Consider the following 22,880-nt stretch of genomic DNA (forward strand, 5'->3'; position numbering starts at 1 on the left):
AGTCTAGTGAATTTATATACGGTTTAATTTCTATCATGTGTTTGGTCTCCTTCTGATTATTATTAACCTCATGTCAGCCTTCACGAGGACAGCCGAACATTTCAAACAAAACCAATTATATTTCAGTCGCATTCACTGAAACTTCTGAGTTTTTCTAGCAGCCTGTTTCAATGAAATACCTGAAAATATGAACAAGAAATGAAATTCAGTGTGAAGGAACAAGATCTTTGACAGTCATTATTATGATTAGCTTCATTTGAAAAAAAAAGGGGAATTTTCTTCCAGGTTAATAGATAAAATGTTCGAATCACAATCAGAGCGGCTTGAATTCAGAATTTTAAATTCTACATTTTTTAATTCAAGTAAAATAAGTTACTGACTAAGGTTTTACTGTTAGAGCTAAGAAATAGGTTATTTTCCTATAACAGCATGGATTTTAATCCCTTTTTATACAGTTTAGTAACATTTATATTTATTAATGAATGGCACAGAATACTTTTTATCCGTTTATAGCTACATTTTAGTGTTATAGCAGCTATACATGCTCTTCCCCCCAGCAGCTGAACTTTTTCCTCTCTCTGCTGTAGTCAGCTTGTGTTGTTAGTGAGAAACGGAAAAGTCCTCTGTCCTGAAGATGATTGATGCTGCTTCCTGCTCTCCAGGATGTGTGGATATGTGTAAAGCTCATTTCTCTTGCACCTGATTTTTTTTTTTAATCTTTTTAAATTCTCCTTCTCGGCTCTGCTTTGTTACATAACACTGTTTAACTACTGATCGTCATCCTGATGTCCCACACGCTGCAGATCTCAGTCTAATAAACCCTCATTTTCCTCTCACCTTTGGTTCATGCTGCTTTCGGCCAATTACAGCCATGCACTCATTTCTCCTGCGCTTTAATCCGGCAGGACGATCCCGAACACACTTCATAATCACTCTGGTTATTAAAGCTGCTTGTTCTGTTCTCCACAACATGAGAAAAAAACCCATTAGGCCTGTGTTTTTAATTAAAACCATCCCTCTTCTCTTTCCCATGTTTGTTTCATGCCTACTCCTACACAGAATAAAAATATGGCGCGTTCACTGTGGGGAGGATCGAGAGAAAAAAAAAAGCGGCTGTGTGAAAATCTGTCGCAGATTTTTTGAGAATCTCTAACAGATAAACAACTGAGAAGAAAAAAGCAAATGGAGAGGCAGAACTGGCTCACAAGGACAAGCTCATAGGTCGTTATTCAGATCATGGAGGAAAAAGACGTGAAAAGTCTGTGGAATGGGACAAATCTGATCGTCAGGAGAGGTCAGATCTCAAGCAGTCAGGCCAAACAGACATCAATCAATACTGAAAGCCCAGAACCACCAAATACACTCATTAAAAAAAGACTTGTAAGGATTCCCTGGTGCCTTTAGTTAATTCTCTCTGCTAAATCTGTTAATCTGACTGATTAGCCGTAAGAGAAACATTCTTATACTCAATCAAAGGTCAATTTTAACACAGACATTTTAAAATAATTTTAGACTTCAGTTCCTTTCAGTGTTGCACCAAATTCTCATTGAAAATGCAGAAATGGGTAATCCACTGGAAAAGATGCTCATATAATCCCAGCAATATTAAAGGTTTGTTCCGACTCTCATTAGAAGACTAGCAGCACTCCGCTAGCGAGCAAGAACTACCATCCTGTGGTACAGCTTTCAACTAGTTGGAAGTTAACTAGCTAGCAATGACCTCTTCTAGATAATTAGTAACTCACAGGAAGATTTTTTTTTTATTAGTCATCAAATTTGAAGCTTCAAGTAATTCAGCAGAAGAACTCCGAGTTCTGATTCAATTATGGATTAATATATATTCTGAGATGAAGGAGAATCTGAGGTGAAAAGAAACGGATTTCATGTTAAAATGAGTTGAGAGGAAGAACTTAGCTTTGAAAAGATGAGACTTTGTTCCAGAGGATGAGGTTCTGGTTAAAGAACAGACATCTGGGTAAATTCCAAATAGATGGAAGTTGTAGCTGAGGAGCTGAATTCGGGTTAAAAAGAATCAGGATTTTTGGATCGAATAAACCAAAAGCTGAGACTTTTGATGAAACTTAGTTGAGAAATTGTTTGAAGGAAAAGGGCTTTGGGGTAAAATAAGAACAGAGCAGGTTTTCCACAGAATTCTGTTGAAGGTTACACGATGTCTGGAAGCACTTCAGACACTGCTTAAGAAGACAAGAGTTTTGTTTAAGATCGTTTTTTCTGAAGTTCATTAATACAATCTTTCTCTCAAAAGCATCTCTATTTCTCTTCCATCATGACCCAAACACACAACTCCTCTCTCTTTAACCTCCAGGAACTCATCTTGCGTTTATCTCCATCTCTTCCCGAGCGCATCACTCTGTCTGCGGCAGCCTTGTCACATCTCATCTGTGTACATCACACACATTTCATTACACGTTATCTGGAGCTTGACAAGCAGAACAGAGAGAAAGAAGTGAGCTGAGAGGAAGGAGAGAGAGAGAGAGAGAGAGAGAGAGAGAGCGATACTAAGGGAGAACTAGAGAACAGAAAGGTGGAAAAAGTAAAGCTTGAATATGATTGAAATGAATTTTGACAGTGAGAGGAGGGGGGAAGAAGAGGAAAAAGGATGGATAGATAGATAGATAGATAGATAGATAGATAGATAGATAGATAGATAGATAGATAGATAGATAGATAGATAGATAGATAGATAGATAGATAGATAGATAGATAGATAGAATCTTTGAGATGGAATCACAAACAGAGAGAAAAACTAGAGTTAAAGATAAAGATGGCAAAAACTGAAAAAAAAGGATAACAGCAAACAAGAGAGGAATGGATGGACAGAAAGAAGAAAAAGAAACATATATATATATATAGAGAGAGAGAGAGAGAGAGAGAGAGAGAGACAAATAAAGACAGAAAAGGTGAAGAAAAATAAAAGAGAGATATAGAGACAGAGAGTGATAAATAGAGAGAGAAAAAAGGAAGGAAAGTGCAAAAGAGAAAAGAGGATAAAAAGATAAAAAAAAAAAGAAAGACAGAAATCCAGAGGAAGGGATAGAGGGAAGGAAAGGGAAATTAGTCATTTAGTCATGCAATTAAATACTGAATGTAAATGAAACGAAGAGAGAGAGAGAGAGAGAGAGAGAGAGAGAGAGAGAGGAGGGAATAAGAGGGAGGGAATGAGGGAGTGTGACTGTTTAGTCTGCGAGTGTTCATCAGTGCTGCAGGATCTTACAGCAGCGCAGCGTCTCTGCAGCAGGACGACAAACACACATCTAAAAAACAAAAAACAAAAGGTGAAGCGGATGCTCAGTGGGAGCGCAGTGTACGGTGTGTGTGTGTGTGTGTGTGTGTGTGCGTGTGTGTGTGAACACCTTTTAATTTCATCCGTTTTATAATCCATCACCTGTTTCATCAGAGAGCAACTTCTTCTGCTGCAACTTTCCAACACGCTGAAGACAATGACGGGCAGCTTGGGGGCTGTTTAATCGTGTGTGTGTGTGTGTGTGTGAGGGAGAGAGAGAGAGTGTTTAGAGTGCATTTGGACATCACTGGTGCATCGGCACGGACTTTATGGAAGACAGACTGGTCACAATAATTGACAGACATTATTAGTTTTTTGTTTTGTTTAGTTTTGTTTTTTCTAAAAATATTGTATTGATCGCACTGTGGGACAAAATCCTGCAGCCTGGTTTCACTTCTATCACGGGAAATTTCTGCAGCTTGTAGCTTCCACTCATCCGTGACGTCTCGCACACACACACACACACTATCCTTGCCTCCTGCCTCACCATGGCCGGATGTACCAGCCGCTGCAGACAGGGGGTCGTGAAGCTCTTCCAGTCCTTCCATAGACTCGTCTCAGGGACTCTAGCAAAAGGTAAGACACGAGGAACTATGAACATCTCAGCATCTCATTTGCATAGTAAATCTACAGAAAGGGTGTGTTTATTTGTAGTGGAAGCCTTTACTGTAATGTGTTGATGTTATTTTCTGACACATTTCCCACACTTTGTTTACTTCCTGTTTGTTCATCAGGTGAGAAATAAAGCAGTCAGTGTATCATATTGTAGTAAAATCATCAAGGTCAGGCTGGTGTGATGAAGCGGAGTTACGGTTATCACTCCATCATCCTAACACGCTGTGTTCCTCATTACAACACGAGTTGTACTTTTTATCCGTTTAGAGTTACATTTAGAAACGAGTCAGTCCCTAACATCTGTTCCGTTATAGCAGCTATTAATGCTTGTCCCTCCAGCCTATTTATTGTCTCTCTTCAGGTGAATAAGAAAAAATGAATCCCAGAAACTGCAAAGATGCATAAACATGAATGCATGAGCGATTACATTCATTTTTACTCTGAGTTGTTGCTATGGAAATGATAAGAAACAGACTGTTAGAAACAGAGTGTTAATATGAAGCTCTCAGAGCTGCTGCTGCTACAGAAAATGAATCAACACCAACAGCAGTGAGGTGAAAATATATTATCTGTGTGTGTGTGTGTGTGTGTTATCTGCACCGCAGCAGAACTGAATAATGCATTGGTTCGTTGCTCAGCATGCAGAAGTTTCTCACACTTTCACTGACGCGCCAAAGTGTGTTCTGACAGCAACCAGAAGCGACCATCATCATCATCATCATGATTGTTGTCCCAAAGGTAGAGCGAGAGCAGAGCTAAGTCAAACTCCAGGATTAATAAGGAATTAATTGAGGAACATCATCTCAGACTGTCAGTGAGAAACAAGTTTAAAAAAAAAGTTTTGAACCCGGAGCATGTCACCTAGTGTGCTGTAAATTAGTCGTGTTACACACTCTATAAGTGTAGAAATAACATCTACACAAATTCGTTGAACAATTCTAGTGCCATTTTCTGCGAATGTGGATTCTTTAAAGGTCAGAGCTTCAGTTCTTTGTACAGATCACTTTATTTAACCTTTATTTAAGGAATTGTTTATGTTAGAATGAGACTAATTTGCAAAATTATTTCCTGAGAAAAACACAAGTGTTGTTGTTGTGCTGGCACCACATACGTTCACATATTCACACTAAACCCCACACAAACAAATCGGATCCAGAATTCAACAGTGCCTAGGTGTTAGACTGTTTTTCTGCTACACTGAAGCCTGGTGGTGGTAGCAACATTACTCTAGTTTCACTTCTATTCCCTTCTTTTCCAGGTGACTTTTAGTGGACTTTTAGCCTCCTCTACACTTTCAGGTGTTGATCGTAGATTTAACTGATGTTTAGGGGAGGGTTTTTTAATTAACAACCTATCTCTGAATGACAGTTTTCCGGATCTTTGCCCTGGACTTGTTTGGTTTTATGATTGTTTTGGTAGGTTCTCCAGTAGCAACCAGTGTATCTCTATTCAGATAATGTGACCCTTTATTAACACAAAGTTCAACTCAAAGTTTTTCTCTCTCTCTCTCGCTCTCTTTCTCTCTCTCTCTCTCTCTCTCTCTCTCTCTCTCTCTCTCTCTCTCTCTATATATATATATATATATATATATATATATATATATATATATATTTGGTGTGGATTTCTGACATACGGCATAACTCCAATTAAATCCATTTCACTTTCAGGTTTTAAGGGGGGTGAATACTTATGCAAGACTTCTGCATACCTCTGATATATAATATATGATTTTATGGAGTAAATATAGAAACCGCTGCGTAGGACAAGAAGGTTTGATGTTTCGGGACAAATGGGGCTTGGTCAGCTGAGTCAGCGCTAATAATGCTGAAACGTTAAGGTGAAAGAAGGTCTTCGCTTTGGTCTGAAGTGTCCGGTTTCTCATAATAATACATGTTTTAAAAAATATACGACGTAGATTCCAGAATAATCCATAGACTTCTTCCTCTGTCTCTCGTCCAGAATATATTAAATGTCGTCCTTGTCAGGATAATAACAGCTTTGCTACCGGCGCATGACGCGCTCACACACACGCTAGTTTATTTCTTAAACACAGATCTGATAATTAAAGCTGACTATATAATTACAGGGTGAGTAATTATCTCCTGGTTATGCGAGACATGTTTATAACGTCTCCTGTGACAGGTGTGACGAACTTTTACATCAAATCTTTTTTGTTAAGCTTGAAAATTATTGTTGGTTGTTGCCATGGCAGCACAATAGAAAAAAACAACAAGCTCATTTACACACTTGCTTTTTCACTTCCTGTAAATTTGCATGGATAAAAAGTCTGACGAAAGAATATAGAGTCGATGGTAAGCTGGCAGCATCGACTTTATGCTAGCGTTGGATGCTAAGCATAACAGCAGCTGATTTAACAGTTTTTCTCTTAATCCTTCATCACATCTGAGGAAAATGCCGACGTTCTTGACAGAATGGTTTTGTTTCCTGCTGCCGCCGTCTGCTGCTAGCTAGCTAAATCATCCAAATCAGAGGTTCGGTCAGTAGCTAGTTAACATTTGGTGTCTGAATTTCCTAGTTGCCTAGCAACACTGTTCTCCCGTGTGTTCACCGTCCCATGTTGAAATACCGATTCACCGGGTGTGTGGGTGGAACCTGCCAGACGGAGAGATATCACAAAAATCCCATCCTGAGAGAATAAAAGCAAATATCTCTCTCTTTCTCTCTCTCTCTCTCTCTCTCTCTCTCTCTCTCTCTCATTAACTCTCTCGCTTTCTCTCTCTCACTCTCTTATTAACTCTCTCTCACTAACTCTCTTGCTCTCTCACTCTCACTCACTCACTCTCACTCACTCACTCTCACTATCTCTCTCTCTCTCTCTCACTCTCTCTCATTAACTCTCTCTCACTAACTCTCTTCCTCTCACTCTCTCACTCTCACTCACTCACTCTCACTATCTCTCTCTCTCTCTCACTCTCTCTCATTAACTCTCTCTCACTAACTCTCTTGCTCTCACTTTCTCACTCTCTCACTCTTACTCAATCACTCTCTCACTATCTCTCTCTCTCTCTCTCTCTCTCTCTCTCACTCTCATTAACTCTCTCTCACTAACTCTCTTGCTCTCACTCTCTCACTCTTACTCACTCACTCTCTCACTATCTCTCTCTCCCTCTCTCTCTCTCTCTCTCTCAGCTCTGTGTCTTCTTACCACTAGTTTCTCTGTGTGGTGATGGAGGACGTAGAAGGCACCAAATTGGCATCAGCGATCAGTTATGTAAACGTAGCATTAGCAACACAGCACTCACACCGACTCTCAGACCTGCTCAGGAAAAAGCATCTGACACCTGGAGCTGTGGCTGATGAGAGACATTAATATAATATTTATATTTGGTTATACTGTGAGGAAAATGTGCTTTATTTCTTGTTCAAAAACGTTTTTTCAAAGTTTATTTAAAAAAAGTAAAGTAAAGATGAAGGTTATGAGCAGAACCGTGAGAGGATTTAATTCTGGATTATAAAATCAGATTAACTGATCTAAAATCTGTTGAAGAATCCTGAAGTATTGATATTTATTAATCAGAGGTGTCTGATGCTGAGTTCTGCATCGTGATTGGTCGTCATGTGTTGATTAGTTTAGTGCAGCTGTAACAATATGCCATCGTTTCCATAGTAAGAGCTTGTTTATGTTGATGGAGCAACTGTGCATTTATGCTGTATGTTTAGTTTGTAAAGAATGCACCTTGTAGTAATAGTTTAGCTCTATGTTTGTCTACATCACCTGTACTTTGTTTTTGTTCTGTGTTGCACCTCTGGTCCAGGAGGAGTGTTGTTTCACTTCACTGCATAAGCGATATATGGTTGAAGTGACAATAAAGCTTCTTTGAATTTGACTTTAGTTCATAGCTGCTGTAGCATAAGTGAGAACAGGATCCAACTTTCCTATGTGTCTAAGAACTTCCACAACAATAAGTGTAACTTGAAACGGATAAAATATACGAGGGGCGCGGTTGAATTTCCGCATTTTAGAGCGATGTGAATAGATGAAATGAGGCAGAAGGAAGGTGGCGTTTGGTGGCTGATGGTAACTGCACTGTTTGTGTGGGGGGGTTTTATAAAATGTGCTGGGATTTGTGGCTTCCTTGTAGCGCACGTGCGCAGATTGCTATGGTAACCGTGGACAGCCCATCATTAACAACGATTCCGTAATAGGCTTCTTTAACAGAGTGAGAGAGAGAGAGAGAGAGAACAAAACAAAAAAATGCACGTTTATTTCTGTTGTGGGTGACTCAGGTGAGAGATATACACATACACACACAGACACATACAGACACACACACACACAGATTTTAAACCTGGATCATGACTCTGGATAGATAGATTCCTTTCATTTCCTCTCTGTCTTTGTGTGTGTGTGTGTTTGCGCATGTACACTCTCTAATTTTAGATCGGATCGGCACTGACTGTGTGTGTTCCCTCATTTAATTTTTAAAGCACTTCTCCTCCCTTTTTATGTAATCCTCTTCCTCATCCAGGTTATTTTTATCGTCTGCATCTTTTCACCATGCACTCATCCCCTCTTCCATCTCTATCTGTTTCCTCCTGCTATTCATTCCTCTGCCTCTCCATTCATCAATTCACATAAAACATATAATAATACAATAAAAAAAATTAATTAAAAAAAAACAAACAAACAAAAAAAAAAACAATGGAATTTCATGATGAAAATCTAACCGAAATATTAGCAATATTACTATAATTTATACTTTAATATTTTTTATTTTAAATTATTTATTTAATAATGAATAATTTTCTTTCTAATAAGGAAATTCTTAATAAATAAATGCTTAATAAAAATGAAAAATAGATATAAATAAAAAATAAAAATTGACTTCTAAATTTAATAACAATAACAATAAGAAGAAGAAGAAGAAGAAGAAGAAGAAGAAGAAGAAGAATTCATGTATTATGTGTACTTTCTCTCAAATCTTAACTTTGTTATGTAGTAGGAAGCCTATATCATGGGTTCTGATTGGCTGAGGTGAGAACGGGAGGCATGACGTCATGCAGAGAAGTGTGGTGCTGAAATCAATATCAGAACTTAATTGTTAAAATAATAAACTGAAGTGTGTAGATATGAGGATTGGGGAGAACCTACAACATTGATTGAGGAGGGAAAGCTGGAAATGTTGGGAAACGCTGCCCTCTGCTGGTTACATTTCAGAACATCAGCACTTAGAAGCTCGAGAGTCATTTTCCAGCATAAAAGCACATAAAAAAACAGTTTTACAGATTTGCACGTTTTGGGTTTTTTTTTTTTTGCATTTGTAGGAAATTAAATAAATAAAGTATGGAGGTGAGTTTAGTTAAAACCTTCATAATTTTGCATTGTTTTCTGCACACAGGTTTACTCATGAAAGAGGATCATTTTCTTACATAATCTGTTCAGCACTAATTCTCCAGCCTCTGGATTCTTCTAGATTTTAAGAATTTAATTTAATTTAATTTAATTTAATTTAATTTAATTTAATTTAATTTAATTTAATTTAATTTAATTTGACCCACCTTCGAATATAATCTATATTTTATATCGAATATAATCTATTTTTCCTCAGTGGCGCTGATTGACCAGCAGAGGGCAGCACAGCACTGATTCTGAGCTCTTTCAATGAACTGAATTCGAAGTGGACAGGAACTTTTTAAAAGTTTTTTCCAAGAAAACAGATTAAACACTAACTACCATCGAGGAGCACACAACTCCCACCTCCCTGTCTTTATGTTTCTGAGCTCAGCTCTAGAATCATGAATGATGCAACATCAAAAAGGAAAACGTGTTTGTTCATTTAAAGCGTTTACGTTTAGAGGGGATAAAAGCAGAGTCGACTTAAACTGGTTTAAATCATCTAAGTCTGAACACTAAGCAGCATAATGCTAATTCTAACACCTCAATATTCCTGCATTCATCTCTAAAATGTACAGAATTGTGTGCAGCTATATTAAATCAGTACAGGAATAAAAGTTGAGGAGAGTTTTATGAGTATGAGCTTTTTAAATAAAATCATTTTTTACAGGACAGATGTGTTGATTCCACAGACTCATGCCAGGGTGCTAAAACCTCCAGACACAAAAAAAACCATACACACATCCCTGTCACTCCGAATACACCTGCGTTTATAGACACCAGTGAGTCAGAGCACATCAGTACGACTGGTACAGACACTGAACACCTGAGACCTGAGATATTTCGCACAGCATGCTAAACTGGAGGTGCTAAACTTCCACTCACTACATTAGCAAAGGAAAACTGCAGCACTAGCTGATTAGCTACATTTGGATCAAGAGGGTAAATGTTTGGATTTGACTTGCTCCTTTAAAGGAAGATAAAATGTGTTAATATCGAACTCTGTGTATTCCAGTGTAGATGAAGTGGAGTAGCGGTGATGTCATGGCACTAGCTGGACTCTAATTCCCAGAATTCAATGCAGCTATACAACACAGTTGAGACTCAAAACAGCCAGTATTTGATCTACAAGATGACAAACACGATTAGGAACGCAGCTTTAATGTTTAATGCAAGATTAGATTTTTGTATTTCAACTTTCCGGCCTGTATCAAACCAAATTCCTGTGTATATTAATTCTATTTTTATGTCACAGAGGAAAAAAAACACTGCATGTTGTATTATGTGAATTAAAAAAATGTGAAAATTTGACCTGCACAGATTAAAACATTAAAAGCGCCGCTGCATCGCTCGCTTCAGGAACGAATGAGTGAGGGTTAAATCATTCTGCTTCATTCCCTCCATCAGCAGGTAGCTGTGGGTAACGTCCGAAAGCGTTAAACCGAAATGTAAACAGAAATCGACTCGGATTATTATTGCTTTATATTTCTTTGGACAAATTTTTCCTGTGGTTAGAAAAAAAAGTGGAAAGAGTAGGTTTTGAGAAGTGATTATATAAACGACGGATAAAAGAAGAGGCAGAGGTGGAGAAGAGTGGAAGATAAAAGAAAAACGAGGCACTGCGAGGGAGGGCAAGCGAGTGAGAGAGAGAGAGAGAGAGAGAGAGATTTGTGATGAGTTCAAGGAAGACAGTTATGATGAACACAGTCAGAAACAGGTCAGAGAGAGAGAGAGAGGGAAGAGTGGGAGGAAGGTAGAGAGAGAGAGAGAGAAGGCAGCAGTAGAATCACAGCTCCATCAGCGTGTGCGATTCTGGGACTCTGAGTGTAGTCTGCTGGTGTATCAGGTGGAGATGGGGATGATGTTTGGGACCTTCTCTATGCAGAGTGCTCAGGTGACCCGCTCTCACTGCAGGTCAGGTAAGAAACTCCGACCTCCAGTGTACTTTTCTGTCCAGCGGCATCGAAATGTTCACATATGTGAGTGACATGACCGAGTTGCGACAACAGTTACCTTTTTACTTATTTATAGTTTCTAAAAATATGACAAACTGCTTCTGTTTACTTTCCACTTTCGACTCATGACACAGATTTGAGTTGATATTTAACAAAAAAAACTTTGACCAGTCCCTTCTCCAAATATTATTTAAAAAGAGTGAGTTAAGGCTCCTGAGTGATGGAGATGGAGATGGAGGGTTCCTGACTGATCATCCTGATGCCCTGCTTCTGGTTGGAGGCTCATCAGCTGAAGGTTTCTGGCTGCTGCTGAAGATGGCCTCCATGATGGAGCCTAGAGACTCATGAGCTTGCTGTTAGAGACGATGGGGAAGATTTTGGACTGCGGCTAATACCATTGGTTTCATCTCCATCAGTGATCAGTTCTTCATAACTTCAGCAAGACAGACTGCGTCATATAACTAGAATGAATGAACCTTCTGGTGGAACGACTGCACTTCCTGCTCATATAGTCCACAGATCTGAAAGATCTCTCGTGTTTATAATGATTTATAATCCCACTCTGCTGTTTATAATGATTTATAATTCCAGTCTCTGGTGTTTATAATGATGTATAATCCCACTCTCTGGTTTTTATAATGATTTTTAATCCCACTCTCTGGTGTTTATAATGATTTATAATCCCACTCTCTGGTGTTTATAATGATTTTTAATCCCACTCTCTGGTGTTTATAATGATTTTTAATCCCACACTCTGGTGTTTATAATGATTTATATTCCCACACTCTGGTGTTTATAATGATTTATAATCCCACTCTGTGGTGTTTATAATGATCTATAATTCCACTCTGTGGTGTTTATAATAATTTATAATCCCACTCTCTGGTGTTTATAATAATTTATAATCCCACTCCCTCATGTTTATAATGATTTTAATTCCAGTCTCTGGTGTTTATAATGATCTATAATCCCACTCACTGGTGTCACCCAGATGAAGATGAGGTTTACTTTCAGTCTGGTTCCTCTCCAGGTTTCTTTCTCATATCCTCTCAGGAAGGTTTTCCTCACCACTGTCACCTTTGACTCACACATTACAGAAAAAATTATACCTTTCAAATTTATATCTGTAATTGACATATTTCTGATCACATTTGTGATCATGTTAGTGATGAAAAAAATGAATTGAAATTCGTCGCCTGTGTCCATGAGAGCAAGCCTGGCCGTGTTGCCTGGGGGGTGGGGCTTAACTCTGTCTCTCCTGTTAATCACAGTGAGACATGGATATCTTATGAGCTCATGGATGTGGAAGAGGGTAGATAGCACACGCTTTTCCCTGAATGTGTTATGCTGCTCTGTGACGCTGGTTGAAATAATGCAGTCGGCTAGATTCAACACGTCTTGGAGGAAAATGAGAGAAAGGACAGAAGCACAGAAAAATAAACTAATAAATAACATAATCAATAATTTGTACCACAAAAGGGAGTTTAGAACCTTTAGAAAGATTTTAAATCTTCCACTTGGCAGAATAACTGTGATGTTCCTTTAAGAAAAAGAAAAAGAAAGAAAAGAAAGAAAAATGCGAGTGAACATTGGTAGCTCTCACTATCCCAAATGGACCTCTCAGGCTAACATAAGCTAACTGGACAAATATCTGAGAAACTCTTCTTGAGTTCAGTCATGCAACTAAACAGTTTTTTTTAACTAGCATGTGGTGCTCCAGGCTCCGTCCTTTTCTCTTCTCCATGGTTTAATAAACACATCTCATAACTGCCTCCTCCAAAAGTATTAAGCTTGCGACTGGCCCCGAGCTGCTTTTTAATGAAAAGAGACTAGATAGAGAGAGTGAGAGGAGGAGGAGGGGGAGGAGGAGGGATGCTGCTGCAAGTAGATGATAAGCAAATAAAATATTGGAAGGAAAAAAAAAAGAGTTAGAGAGCGGAGGAGGAAGAAGAGGATGAGGGGGAGGAAAAGGAAGAGGAAGGAAGCTGGCAGCGTTAATGCTGAGCAGTGAGTCAGGAGTCGAGCAGAGAGATGAAGAGGTAGATGTGAATTCGGGGATCGAGCCAAAAGCGTTACGAGTTTCTGGGCATCCAGACAGGAAGATGGTTTGAAATGTTGAGTGAAAGCTTCGGGGTTCGTGGCTGTGTGAGTTCGCCAAAGGAAACATATTGTCTTGTCTCCATCTTACGCAACACGAGTAAAGAAACGAAAACTCCAGTTATTCCAGTGCAGATACTTAATCTACACCATGTGCACTCAAGCTTAGACGGAATACAACCTCACAGCTATGAGCTAACATGACAAAAAAAAAACAAATGCTAAAAGGCTATATCACAACAAACTCAACAGCTTTTATCTGTGTAGCATTGTTAAAGTAAAACAAGTAATAATAATAATAATAATAATAATAACAATATAATTAACTCAAACATTAAATTTGTTGAAATAGTCTGTGTAAACAATGCTAATGCTAAACAGCTACTAATAGTGGTGTCTAAAGTTTATAATATATCAAACAGCTAACATTGTGATAATGTTACATATAAATCTCTTAATTTTTAATTTAGCTTAACTAGCTAGCTAATTAATTAAGAAATTAATCTCTTTCCCTCATTCTCACTTCCTTTCTCTCACTCTTTATTTTGCTTTCTCGCAGTCTCTAACTGTTTCTCTCTCTTTCTCACTCTGTCTCTCTCACTTTCTTTCTTTTTTCACTTTCTTCTTTACTTCTATTTTTCTCTCACCTTTTTCCAGTTTCTACAGCTCTCTGTCTCTCTGTATGTCTCTCTATAAACAATGCAGAGACACTTGGAAGGTTTAAGGTGCACACACACACACACACACACACACACTTTCGTAACGAGGATAAAAATTGTGAGACACAGCAGTCAACAGCATGAGTCACCATTCTGTGTGTGTGTATGTGTGTGTGTGTGTGTGTGTGTGCATTTTGATTTTGACACCATGATACACACACAAATACACACACACAAACGCACACAAACACACACCATAAGTCAGAGCCAATGCAGCAATGGTTACCAACATTCCCAAAAGAGAGAGAGAACATAGGGAAAGGAAAAGAGATGAGAAGACAGGGAGAAGACAGAGAGAGAAAGGGATAGAAAGGATGAATAATGTGGGAAAGGGAAAGAGAAATTGAGGGAAGAAGACAGAGAAAAAAGAAAGAAATCGGGGAAGGAGTAAAGAGAGAGGGGAGGATAAAGGGGAAGAAGTGAGAGGAAGGATATAGGGGAAGAGGAATGAGAGTTAGACAAGAGGAGAGTGAAGAAGAAGGGTGAGAGAGAGAGAGGGAGCAGGGAAACGAGGGAGGAGGGATGTGTGGGTGGAGCGTGTAACCCGTCTGGGTTCTTCAGGAGAAGAAAATTTGTCACCTCTCATTCATTCACAAGAGAGAGAGAGAGAGAGAGAGAGAGACGCATACAGAGAAAGACAGAGCGAAAGAAAGAACGAGACAGCTATACACATACAGAGAGAGAGAGAGAGAGAGTGAGAGAGAGAGAGAGAGTGCACAGTGGATTATTTTTGAGGACGGCGCCAACATGGGAGCAGTGGTGGGCATGCTGACCATGCAGACCAAACAGAGACAGACCAGCAGAGGTACCACACACACACACACACGGCATAGACTGGAATAACAAATAGCGCATGACTGAACAGAGAATGTTAAGGACTGAGCGAGAAAGAGAGATAAAGAGAGAGAGAATATTCATTTTATGGAACCGCATACACTCATCACCACTCCATCTTAAGCGTGTGAGTGTGTGAGAATGTGTGTGTGTGTACGTGAGTGGACGGTTTAACACCACTCACTCTCTGGCACTCTTAACGTCCACATGCTCGGTGCCATGGTTGTCATGGTGATGGGTTTCTGAGGAGGGGAGAGTTAATAACAAGTGTGGATGAAGAGCGTGGAACAAACACAACACACAGACACACACACACACACACACACACCTGCAAGTGTTAAAGATGTTAATTACAAACTGATGTTTTGATTCATCAAATCGCAGCTAAACCCGATTTAAACCAGATATAGACCTGATTAGAGGGTGAACACTCTCTCTAGCAGAAAGAGAGAGAGAGAGAGAGAGAGAAATAGAGAGAGTGTATACTGCTCAGGTTTTCAGAAAGGAATGGAGCAGTTTAATGGAACTGAATATTGACCCCATGCTAAGACAGCTTAAGAGAACAGACATGTCCTCACTGTGGTCCTGTTAAAGTCATGGTCAGTAATGTTTAAATCCAAGCTTAGAATGTGTGTGGAGCCAAGTAAGGAATGTATTATAAGGTTGATTTGTGTGACATGTGAAATGTTTTATTCCACTTATGTTTACATAAACTCCTCTGTCCTGAAGAAGTGGGACTTTACAGCTTCACCTCTGACAGATACACAGCGCTGACACTGGAGACTCCTTCCCCACATCATACATTAATACCTCCTTCACCATATTAATGTCAAGTGGTTACCAGTTGAATGAGCTGTTGCTATAGAAACGATAACATATTAAAACAAATGCATTAAGATCAATTCTCCATATCAGCTGTCTGCACCACAGGCTGGTCCATTAATATCAAGCAAATGATTTAAATAAATAGAAATGAAATGACTTATATCATTTATAAAGAGCTCAGGTTTCCGCAAGAACTGAAGGAACATCCATGTTGTTCTTCGCACAGATCTGACAGCTGAACCTGATTCTCACTTCCATCCTCACTTCTCTTTCATCTCGTACATTTTTCTAGCACCTTTTCCCAGTTCCCTGCATGTGCTAATGAAAAGAAGCGATAGAATTGAACTTGACTTCGGATATTGAAATATAATGGAAATAATTGGTGGGTGTGTTCTGGGCGGAGCTAATCAGTGATGATTTATGATATCTTTTGCTGGCATCATTTATAATTGATAAAACCACACAGAGAAATGAATTCCACAATAATTAGCTAATGGTGAATCTGAGATAATCAACCCGTCGAGATGCTGATCTCCCGATGGGAATAACAACTGCACATCAGAGGGACGTGACAAGAAGAGCAAGCGCTGATGTGGAAAGGATCACGAGGAGGAGCAATGCGCGGTGCCGTTCCTCATTAACGACGTCTGCGTCTGATTCCCAGCTGTTGTATGCGATTATTATTTACTGACTGGATGCTGAGGGCGGCTGAGGCATCTCTATGGTAACGGAAGCGGAGAGATGCAGATGGAGGGATTAGAAATGAGGGTGGAGAGAAAGGAAAACAACAGAGCCATGTGGGAAGCCGGGACTTAATGTAGGACTTGAAGAAATAAATAAAGACTCCATCTTATCCACCCCAGCTGACACACTGATTGGTTTTCTGGGGCCACTTTATCACTTAGGATATAAAATGTAAAGATGGAATCTTATTGACATAAAGTCTATAGGGTGGGGTTAAAGAGTTCAGCACTTAGAAGATCATTACATTATAAAAAGAAAACTAATTGAATAAATATGGGGAAAAGTGGCACGGCAATTTTCTATTCTAATCTCTTTTAATCTGTATTCCGCTGTATCAGAACAGATTTTCATCCTTGCTGTAAATTTCAGCTCTTGGGTCTGAAGGAATTCTTCTCTTTATAAATAAAGAGTCGTTTCATGTTGATTAGCTAGCTAGTAAAATAATCAGTGATGCAGTGGTGTTGATTATTTTCCGGTTTTATTCCTCCTTTTTCCAAATTCAGATATATTTATTATAAAATGTATCTTACGTGTTCTCTTGCGTTATAGCAGCTGTAAACTCTCATTCCCTCATTCCTTATGGTTTTTTCTCTCTTTTGCAGTTAATAAAAAAAACAAGTTAAATATCATGTTTCAGCACTGACACTAGAGACTCATTCCCTTAATGTTAAATAAAAACAAAAATTCCATCAAAAAAGGTATGATAGGTTGATGATAGGTTTTTTATTCTTTCATGTGCAGCTGTTACTATAGAAACAATAACACATGAATGAATGAATGCATTCATTATTAAACATTAAACTCGCTGTTATAGAAAATGAATGAACCAATCACAATTTGACAGCTCTGTGGAATAACGTTTAAGATTTTTTAATTAACAGAGAGACTGCAACGAGAGTGCAGCTAGTAATTTATGTATTTCTCCACAGTGACGTGTGTGCTGAGTGTTAATTAACTGCTGTATCTGTATGCTGGTTGTTCAAGGTCAACCTCTGACTATGAATTTAGTTGAAAGAGCATCACTTCCTGCGCTAACAGTCAGGAATCGGGATGAGCCAGGGGGAAAAAGCGAAGGACGCAAACAGGAAGAGACATTAAAAGCTAGTGATTAGCAACCAGAGAGAGCTCTTAATGAAGTGTCTTATTGAGTGAGCAGTGAGTCAGTGTTAATTAGACTCTGCCGTGTTGAATAGGTGCTCAGGCAGAGCTGTAATGGACGCAGATCAAGCAGGCTTTAATTTCCAACATGAATCTCTGATTCCTGACTTCCATCACACACGTACAAGAAGGGAGCATCAACGTGAAGAGTTTGCAGGGCCTGGTGTGTGTGTGTTGGAATGGTGTGTCACCATTCTGTGTGTGTGTGTGTGTGTGAATAATCTTGCAGTTCTTGCTTTGTGAGCTGTGTGCTGTTTTTATGATGAAACTCCATGAGCTATCATTAAGGATCCATCATCCGCACCATGCTGACATCTGAGAACCTCACGTATGTATAAGTAGGTTTAGGAATCAGGAGCTGTGATCTCTGTGAATACAGAACACAGACTGCAAGATTCCTGCACAGTGTAAATGCGAGGAGCAAATCGTTTCACTCATTATTCAGATCAGTAATCAGATAGTGCCCACAGTACAGATCACATGCTAATATGAAAATGCTAAGGTTTAAATGGACTCTGCACTCACCACTATCATTTAAATCTCTCTCTCCCTCTCTCTCTCTCTCTCTCTCTCTCTCTCTCTCTCTCCCTCTCTCTCACTGTAGATAAAGTGGATGATGAGCTGGAGATGACAATGGTGTGTCATCGGCCTGAGGGACTTGATCAGCTGGAGGCGCAAACGAATTTCACCAAGCAGGAGTTGCAAGTCCTCTACCGAGGATTTAAAAACGTATGCGAGGATTTAAAAACACACTGCTCAGTGCCCCTTTCTTTCACACAATTAAAAGTGATTAGTGAACACATTATCACAAGTTATCAGTGGGCATTCCTATTATTGCCATAGTAATAATGTTTATCAGCATTCCACTTTTGACAACAAATCAGTATTCTTGGCAATTTGATGCTTTGTATATAAACCTATGCAGTGTTTATCTGCCATCATATCCTATGACATAAAAAAAGAACTTCTGGTTTCTATACTGTATGGAACGCAGTCAGGTTTCTCTGAAGGTGATTTAAAATGTACAAGTTAGTTAGGGTGACATGGTGGCTTAGTGGTTAACATGTTTGTCTCACACCTCCAGTGTCCTGGGTTTGAGTCTTGCTCACTGTGTGTGAAGTTTGCATTTTCTCCGGGTGCTCCGGTTTCCTCCAAAAGTCCAAAGACATGCTACTAGGCTGATTGGAGTCTCTAAATTGCCCGTAGTGAGTGAATGAGTGTGTGTGTGTGCCCTGCGATGGGTTGGCACTCTGTCCAGGGTGTAGCCTGCCTTGATGCCCGATGACACCTGAGATAGGCACAGGCTCCCTGTGACCCGAGAATAGATTGGATAAGTGGTACAGACAATGAATTGAAAAAAAAAGTTAGTTAGCAATAACTTATCCAAATAGTCAACTAGATAACATCAAGTTGATCTTAGCGAACAAAGGAGTTTATGATTTAGTCTTTAAGAAATTCTGTTAGCTTTCTGTTAAGCTATTTATCAAGAACCTTTCATGTCATATTGCCAGGAAAAGCTGTGAGTCTGTTTTTTCTCTGGTAAATAAACAGTGATTCTCATCGCTCATGTTGCTAATCTGCTTGCAGCAGCCTGCAGTAAGACACTTGAGGAGCCATATGTCATAACGGCAGGAAATTACATGCTATAATGCACACACCCACACAAACACACGTTTGCCAACACACGTGGGAAGAAAACGCATCTATTCTTCCATTGTGTTTTCTCAGGAGTGTCCGAGTGGAGTAGTGAATGAGGAGACGTTTAAGCACATCTACGCTCAGTTCTTCCCTCATGGAGGTACTCTCTTCTCTCTTCACTCCTTGTGTTTAAATCCGTGTGAGAAACGATTGTAACAAGTCACAGACATTGAGAAAAATCTATTAAATTAGTTTGGAATGGTGTTTACAAGAGGATTACATATGAATTAGACACTTTTGTAATATTTATCACTTTAGAAGTAGACGTTTGTGTATAGTGCTTCCATTTATTGCGCTTGAAATACTGGTTAGTAGTTGATGCTAAGTGTAGCTACAGGAGACATCATGGATATGTTTTTAAGCAAAAGTGAATGTTGACATTTTTTAGGTTAAAGTCGCACTTTTTAAGGTAAAAGTTGATGTTTCCTGAGGTAACTTATTATTTTTCTGAGGTAAATGTTGAATTTCCTGAGGTACACATTGATGTTCCTGAGAGAAATGTTGTTTCTGAGGGAAATGATGATGTTCCTGAGGAAAATATAGACTTTTTCAGAGGTAAATGTCAATGTCCCTATTTATATCGATTAGTTAACTGTTGCTTTTCTGAGGTAAATATTGATACTGTCTTTAATTTGATATATATCTACATAAAAGAACAAACAATAAAAAACATTTATTATTATACATGCAAGGTGACTATATTTCCAGCCTGCCTAGCATGTGTTTTCAAAGCTTTACTCATGCTTCCTTTTCATCATACCAACAGATATGTTAGCATGCTTGATAAGCAGCATGTTAACAAATCATACAAGTAAGACAGGAGTCTTTGCAGATGCAAAGATTTCCTGCTATATCCTCTGTTTATTAAAACTAAGCTAATCCTATATTTTTAACTTTTGGTATGTTACATTTGCTATTTATTAAGTTACTGCTCAGATTTCGTAAAGTTAGTTAATACCTCAAGATTCCCATCATCTGTTCCTTGATTTCAGATGCCTCCACATATGCGCACTACCTGTTTAATGCGTTTGACACAATGAATAATGGCTCCATAAAGTTTGAGGTAGAAAGACACGCTGCCAGATCACTTCTTTATATTTACGTTTATGAAATTTGTCAATGATTTAAACTATGATATATGGTCTGTGATAGGATTTTGTGATGGGTCTGTCCATTCTCCTGAGGGGATCAGTACAAGAGAAACTGGAGTGGACTTTTCATCTGTATGATATCAATCGAGATGGGTTCATCAACAAAGAAGTGTGTGACAAAGTTCCATGATTTGTGAAAATTATTAAATTATTTGTATAACAAAATTGATGAACCAAATTTCAGACTACCATGTTTGCAGTTAACAAAACAGCTAGATAATGTCAAAACTGAGCAGTGATTAGAATGTGACATATCTTTCCCTGCTTTTGAATCAGGAGATGACAGAGATTGTACAGGCCATTTACGATATGATGGGGAAGTACACGTATCCTGCTCTAAAAGGAGACGCTCCCAAGCAGCACGTGGATGCTTTCTTCCAGGTCTGTGTTAAACAATCAGGATGATGATAGTGTAATAAATACTACAAAATAAAAACTAGTAGTTGCCTGAATACTGTTACTTTCTGATTTCACAGAAAATGGACAAGAACAAAGATGGTGTTGTAACATTGGAAGAGTTTGTTCTGGCATGCCAAGAAGTAGGTACCAGTCCTCTCCAGCATGTTGAAGCCCAGAGCACAGTGATTAAATACTCTCCGTCAAACACCACCAAACCTTGCTGTAAAGCTTCAACAGTGTTCTCCACCATCTATGTTCATTTATTGGATTTTATGAAGCTAAACACATTACACTGGTTAAAATGGGTGTTTGATGGTGAATGATGGTGCTTGATGGTGAATAGTGGTGTTTGATGGTGAAATGTTAATGTTTGGTGGTGAATAGTGGTGTTTCATAGTATATGATCGTGTCTGGTGGTGAATGGTGGCGTTTGGTGGTGAATGTTGATGTTTGATGGTAAATGGTGGTGTATGATAGTGAATGGTGGTGTATGATTGTGTATGGTGGTGAATGGTGGTGTTTGGTGGTCAATGATGGTGTTTGTTAGTGTATGGCAGTGTTTGGTGGTGAATAATGGTGTTTGACAGTGTATGGTGGTGTTTGGTGATGAATAATGGTGTTTGACAGTGTATGGTGGTGTTTGGTGGTGAATTGTGTTGTTTGATAGTGTATGGTGGTGTTTGATAGTAAATGGAGGTGAATAATGGTATATGATGGTGAAAGGTGACATTTGGTTGTGAATGGTGGTGTTTGAAATAGTTTGATACATTTCATTTATTTATTTTTTGTTTCCATTCAGGATGAAACCATGATGAGATCCCTGCAGCTCTTCGAAAATGTTATGTAAAAAAAAAAAAAAAACACACAAGCACAGAGCGTGCAGGAGAGAGAGTGTGTGTATGGGCGAAAGAGAAAGACATGGAGATGGAGGAATATAAATGATTTTAGTATATGCACAGCTTTCTAAAATGTTTACATGTGAGCATAGCTTATGTGTAAGGATCAACACTCTCGCTCGCAATGCAAACTAATTATCTGCAAGTGAACACCATCACAGCGAGCAGCCTCTTAAGATTATGTACTGTATCCAATCCTGAATGAAGGCTAATGATCAGACAGACACCATGGACTCCCTGCTTCCCTCAGAAAGAGAAGGATTGGAAGCATACGAACCCTTACTTCTCTCTGCCGCTCTACAACTTAGCCATATGCTAACAAAGTGACCATTTCAGACTTAGTGGAACGTTTCTTTTTTTAAATGCTCAGATGTCTCCTAGTGCTGCTTCTCACTTTATACTCTGCCAACTGCTACATTCAGGATTATGGAGCTGTAACTCGAGGACTCCATCTACCTGTGAAAGAACTGAACTGCATCTAAAACACAGTGACTTACTGTTTGCTGAGAGATTTGCATGTTTTAATCTTCAGTTACTTGAATATTGGCTGATGTAATATAATATACAAGCCTGACATGTTGATTTATGCATTAAATGGTTGAATGTTTTATTTATTACAGATGGAAGAAAATGTTTGGATGTCTTGCCTTGCGGTGTATTTATGCTATTGCTTAATCCTGTTTGTCTTCAGTTTGTCACTTTGTCCTGTTATGTGTCTGTCTGTCCTTACAATGACTCCATACCATTCATGCTCTCTCTCTCTCTCTCTCTCTCTCTCTCTGACAATTCAGCTTAGTATTTTTCCATTTATTTTTTTAGTCTACAAAGTAAATATGCACCCTAAATTATTTTATTTGTATTCTTATTCATGGACATTAAACAAAAAAGGAAAATAGCCACAGAAGGAGAGAGAGAGAGAGAGAGAGAGAGAGAGAGAGAGAGAGAAGCTTCGAATGCTGTACAATGCTCTTACTCAACTATTTGAATTAAAAAATTTGTGAACATCTTTACAATTGTGTCTCTGTTCATTCATTATAATAATCACCTAATAATTATTATTAAGCATTAATAAGTACTTAATGGTTTTAGTTTATAAATTGTTTTTTCATATAATTAATAAAGGAGACCA

The 22,880-nt window shown here is 38.7% G+C and overlaps 1 protein-coding gene across 3 annotated transcripts; it reads left to right on the forward strand.

Moving 5' to 3' along the window:
* The first annotated feature begins 3,229 nt into the window (after positions 1-3,229).
* On the forward strand, positions 3,230-22,741 carry kcnip1b (Kv channel interacting protein 1 b). Of its 3 annotated transcripts, none has more exons than XM_058411024.1 (8): positions 3,230-3,880; positions 18,212-18,336; positions 19,336-19,405; positions 20,298-20,368; positions 20,458-20,565; positions 20,733-20,837; positions 20,933-20,995; positions 21,655-22,741. In XM_058411024.1, exons 1-8 carry the CDS (start codon positions 3,793-3,795, stop codon positions 21,700-21,702), a joined length of 678 nt encoding a protein of 225 aa, XP_058267007.1. In that variant the 5' UTR covers positions 3,230-3,792; the 3' UTR covers positions 21,703-22,741. The 3 variants fall into 3 exon arrangements, with proteins under 3 accessions (XP_058267007.1, XP_058267010.1, XP_058267008.1); XM_058411027.1 differs by lacking the exon at positions 3,230-3,880 and adding an exon at positions 10,969-11,194 and having other exon boundaries at positions 21,655-22,739; XM_058411025.1 differs by lacking the exon at positions 3,230-3,880 and adding an exon at positions 13,858-14,851.
* Positions 22,742-22,880: the final 139 nt, after the last annotated feature.

Source organism: Hemibagrus wyckioides, linkage group LG16 (assembly GCF_019097595.1).
Source record: "Hemibagrus wyckioides isolate EC202008001 linkage group LG16, SWU_Hwy_1.0, whole genome shotgun sequence".
Classification (NCBI taxonomy): Eukaryota; Metazoa; Chordata; class Actinopteri; order Siluriformes; family Bagridae; genus Hemibagrus; species Hemibagrus wyckioides.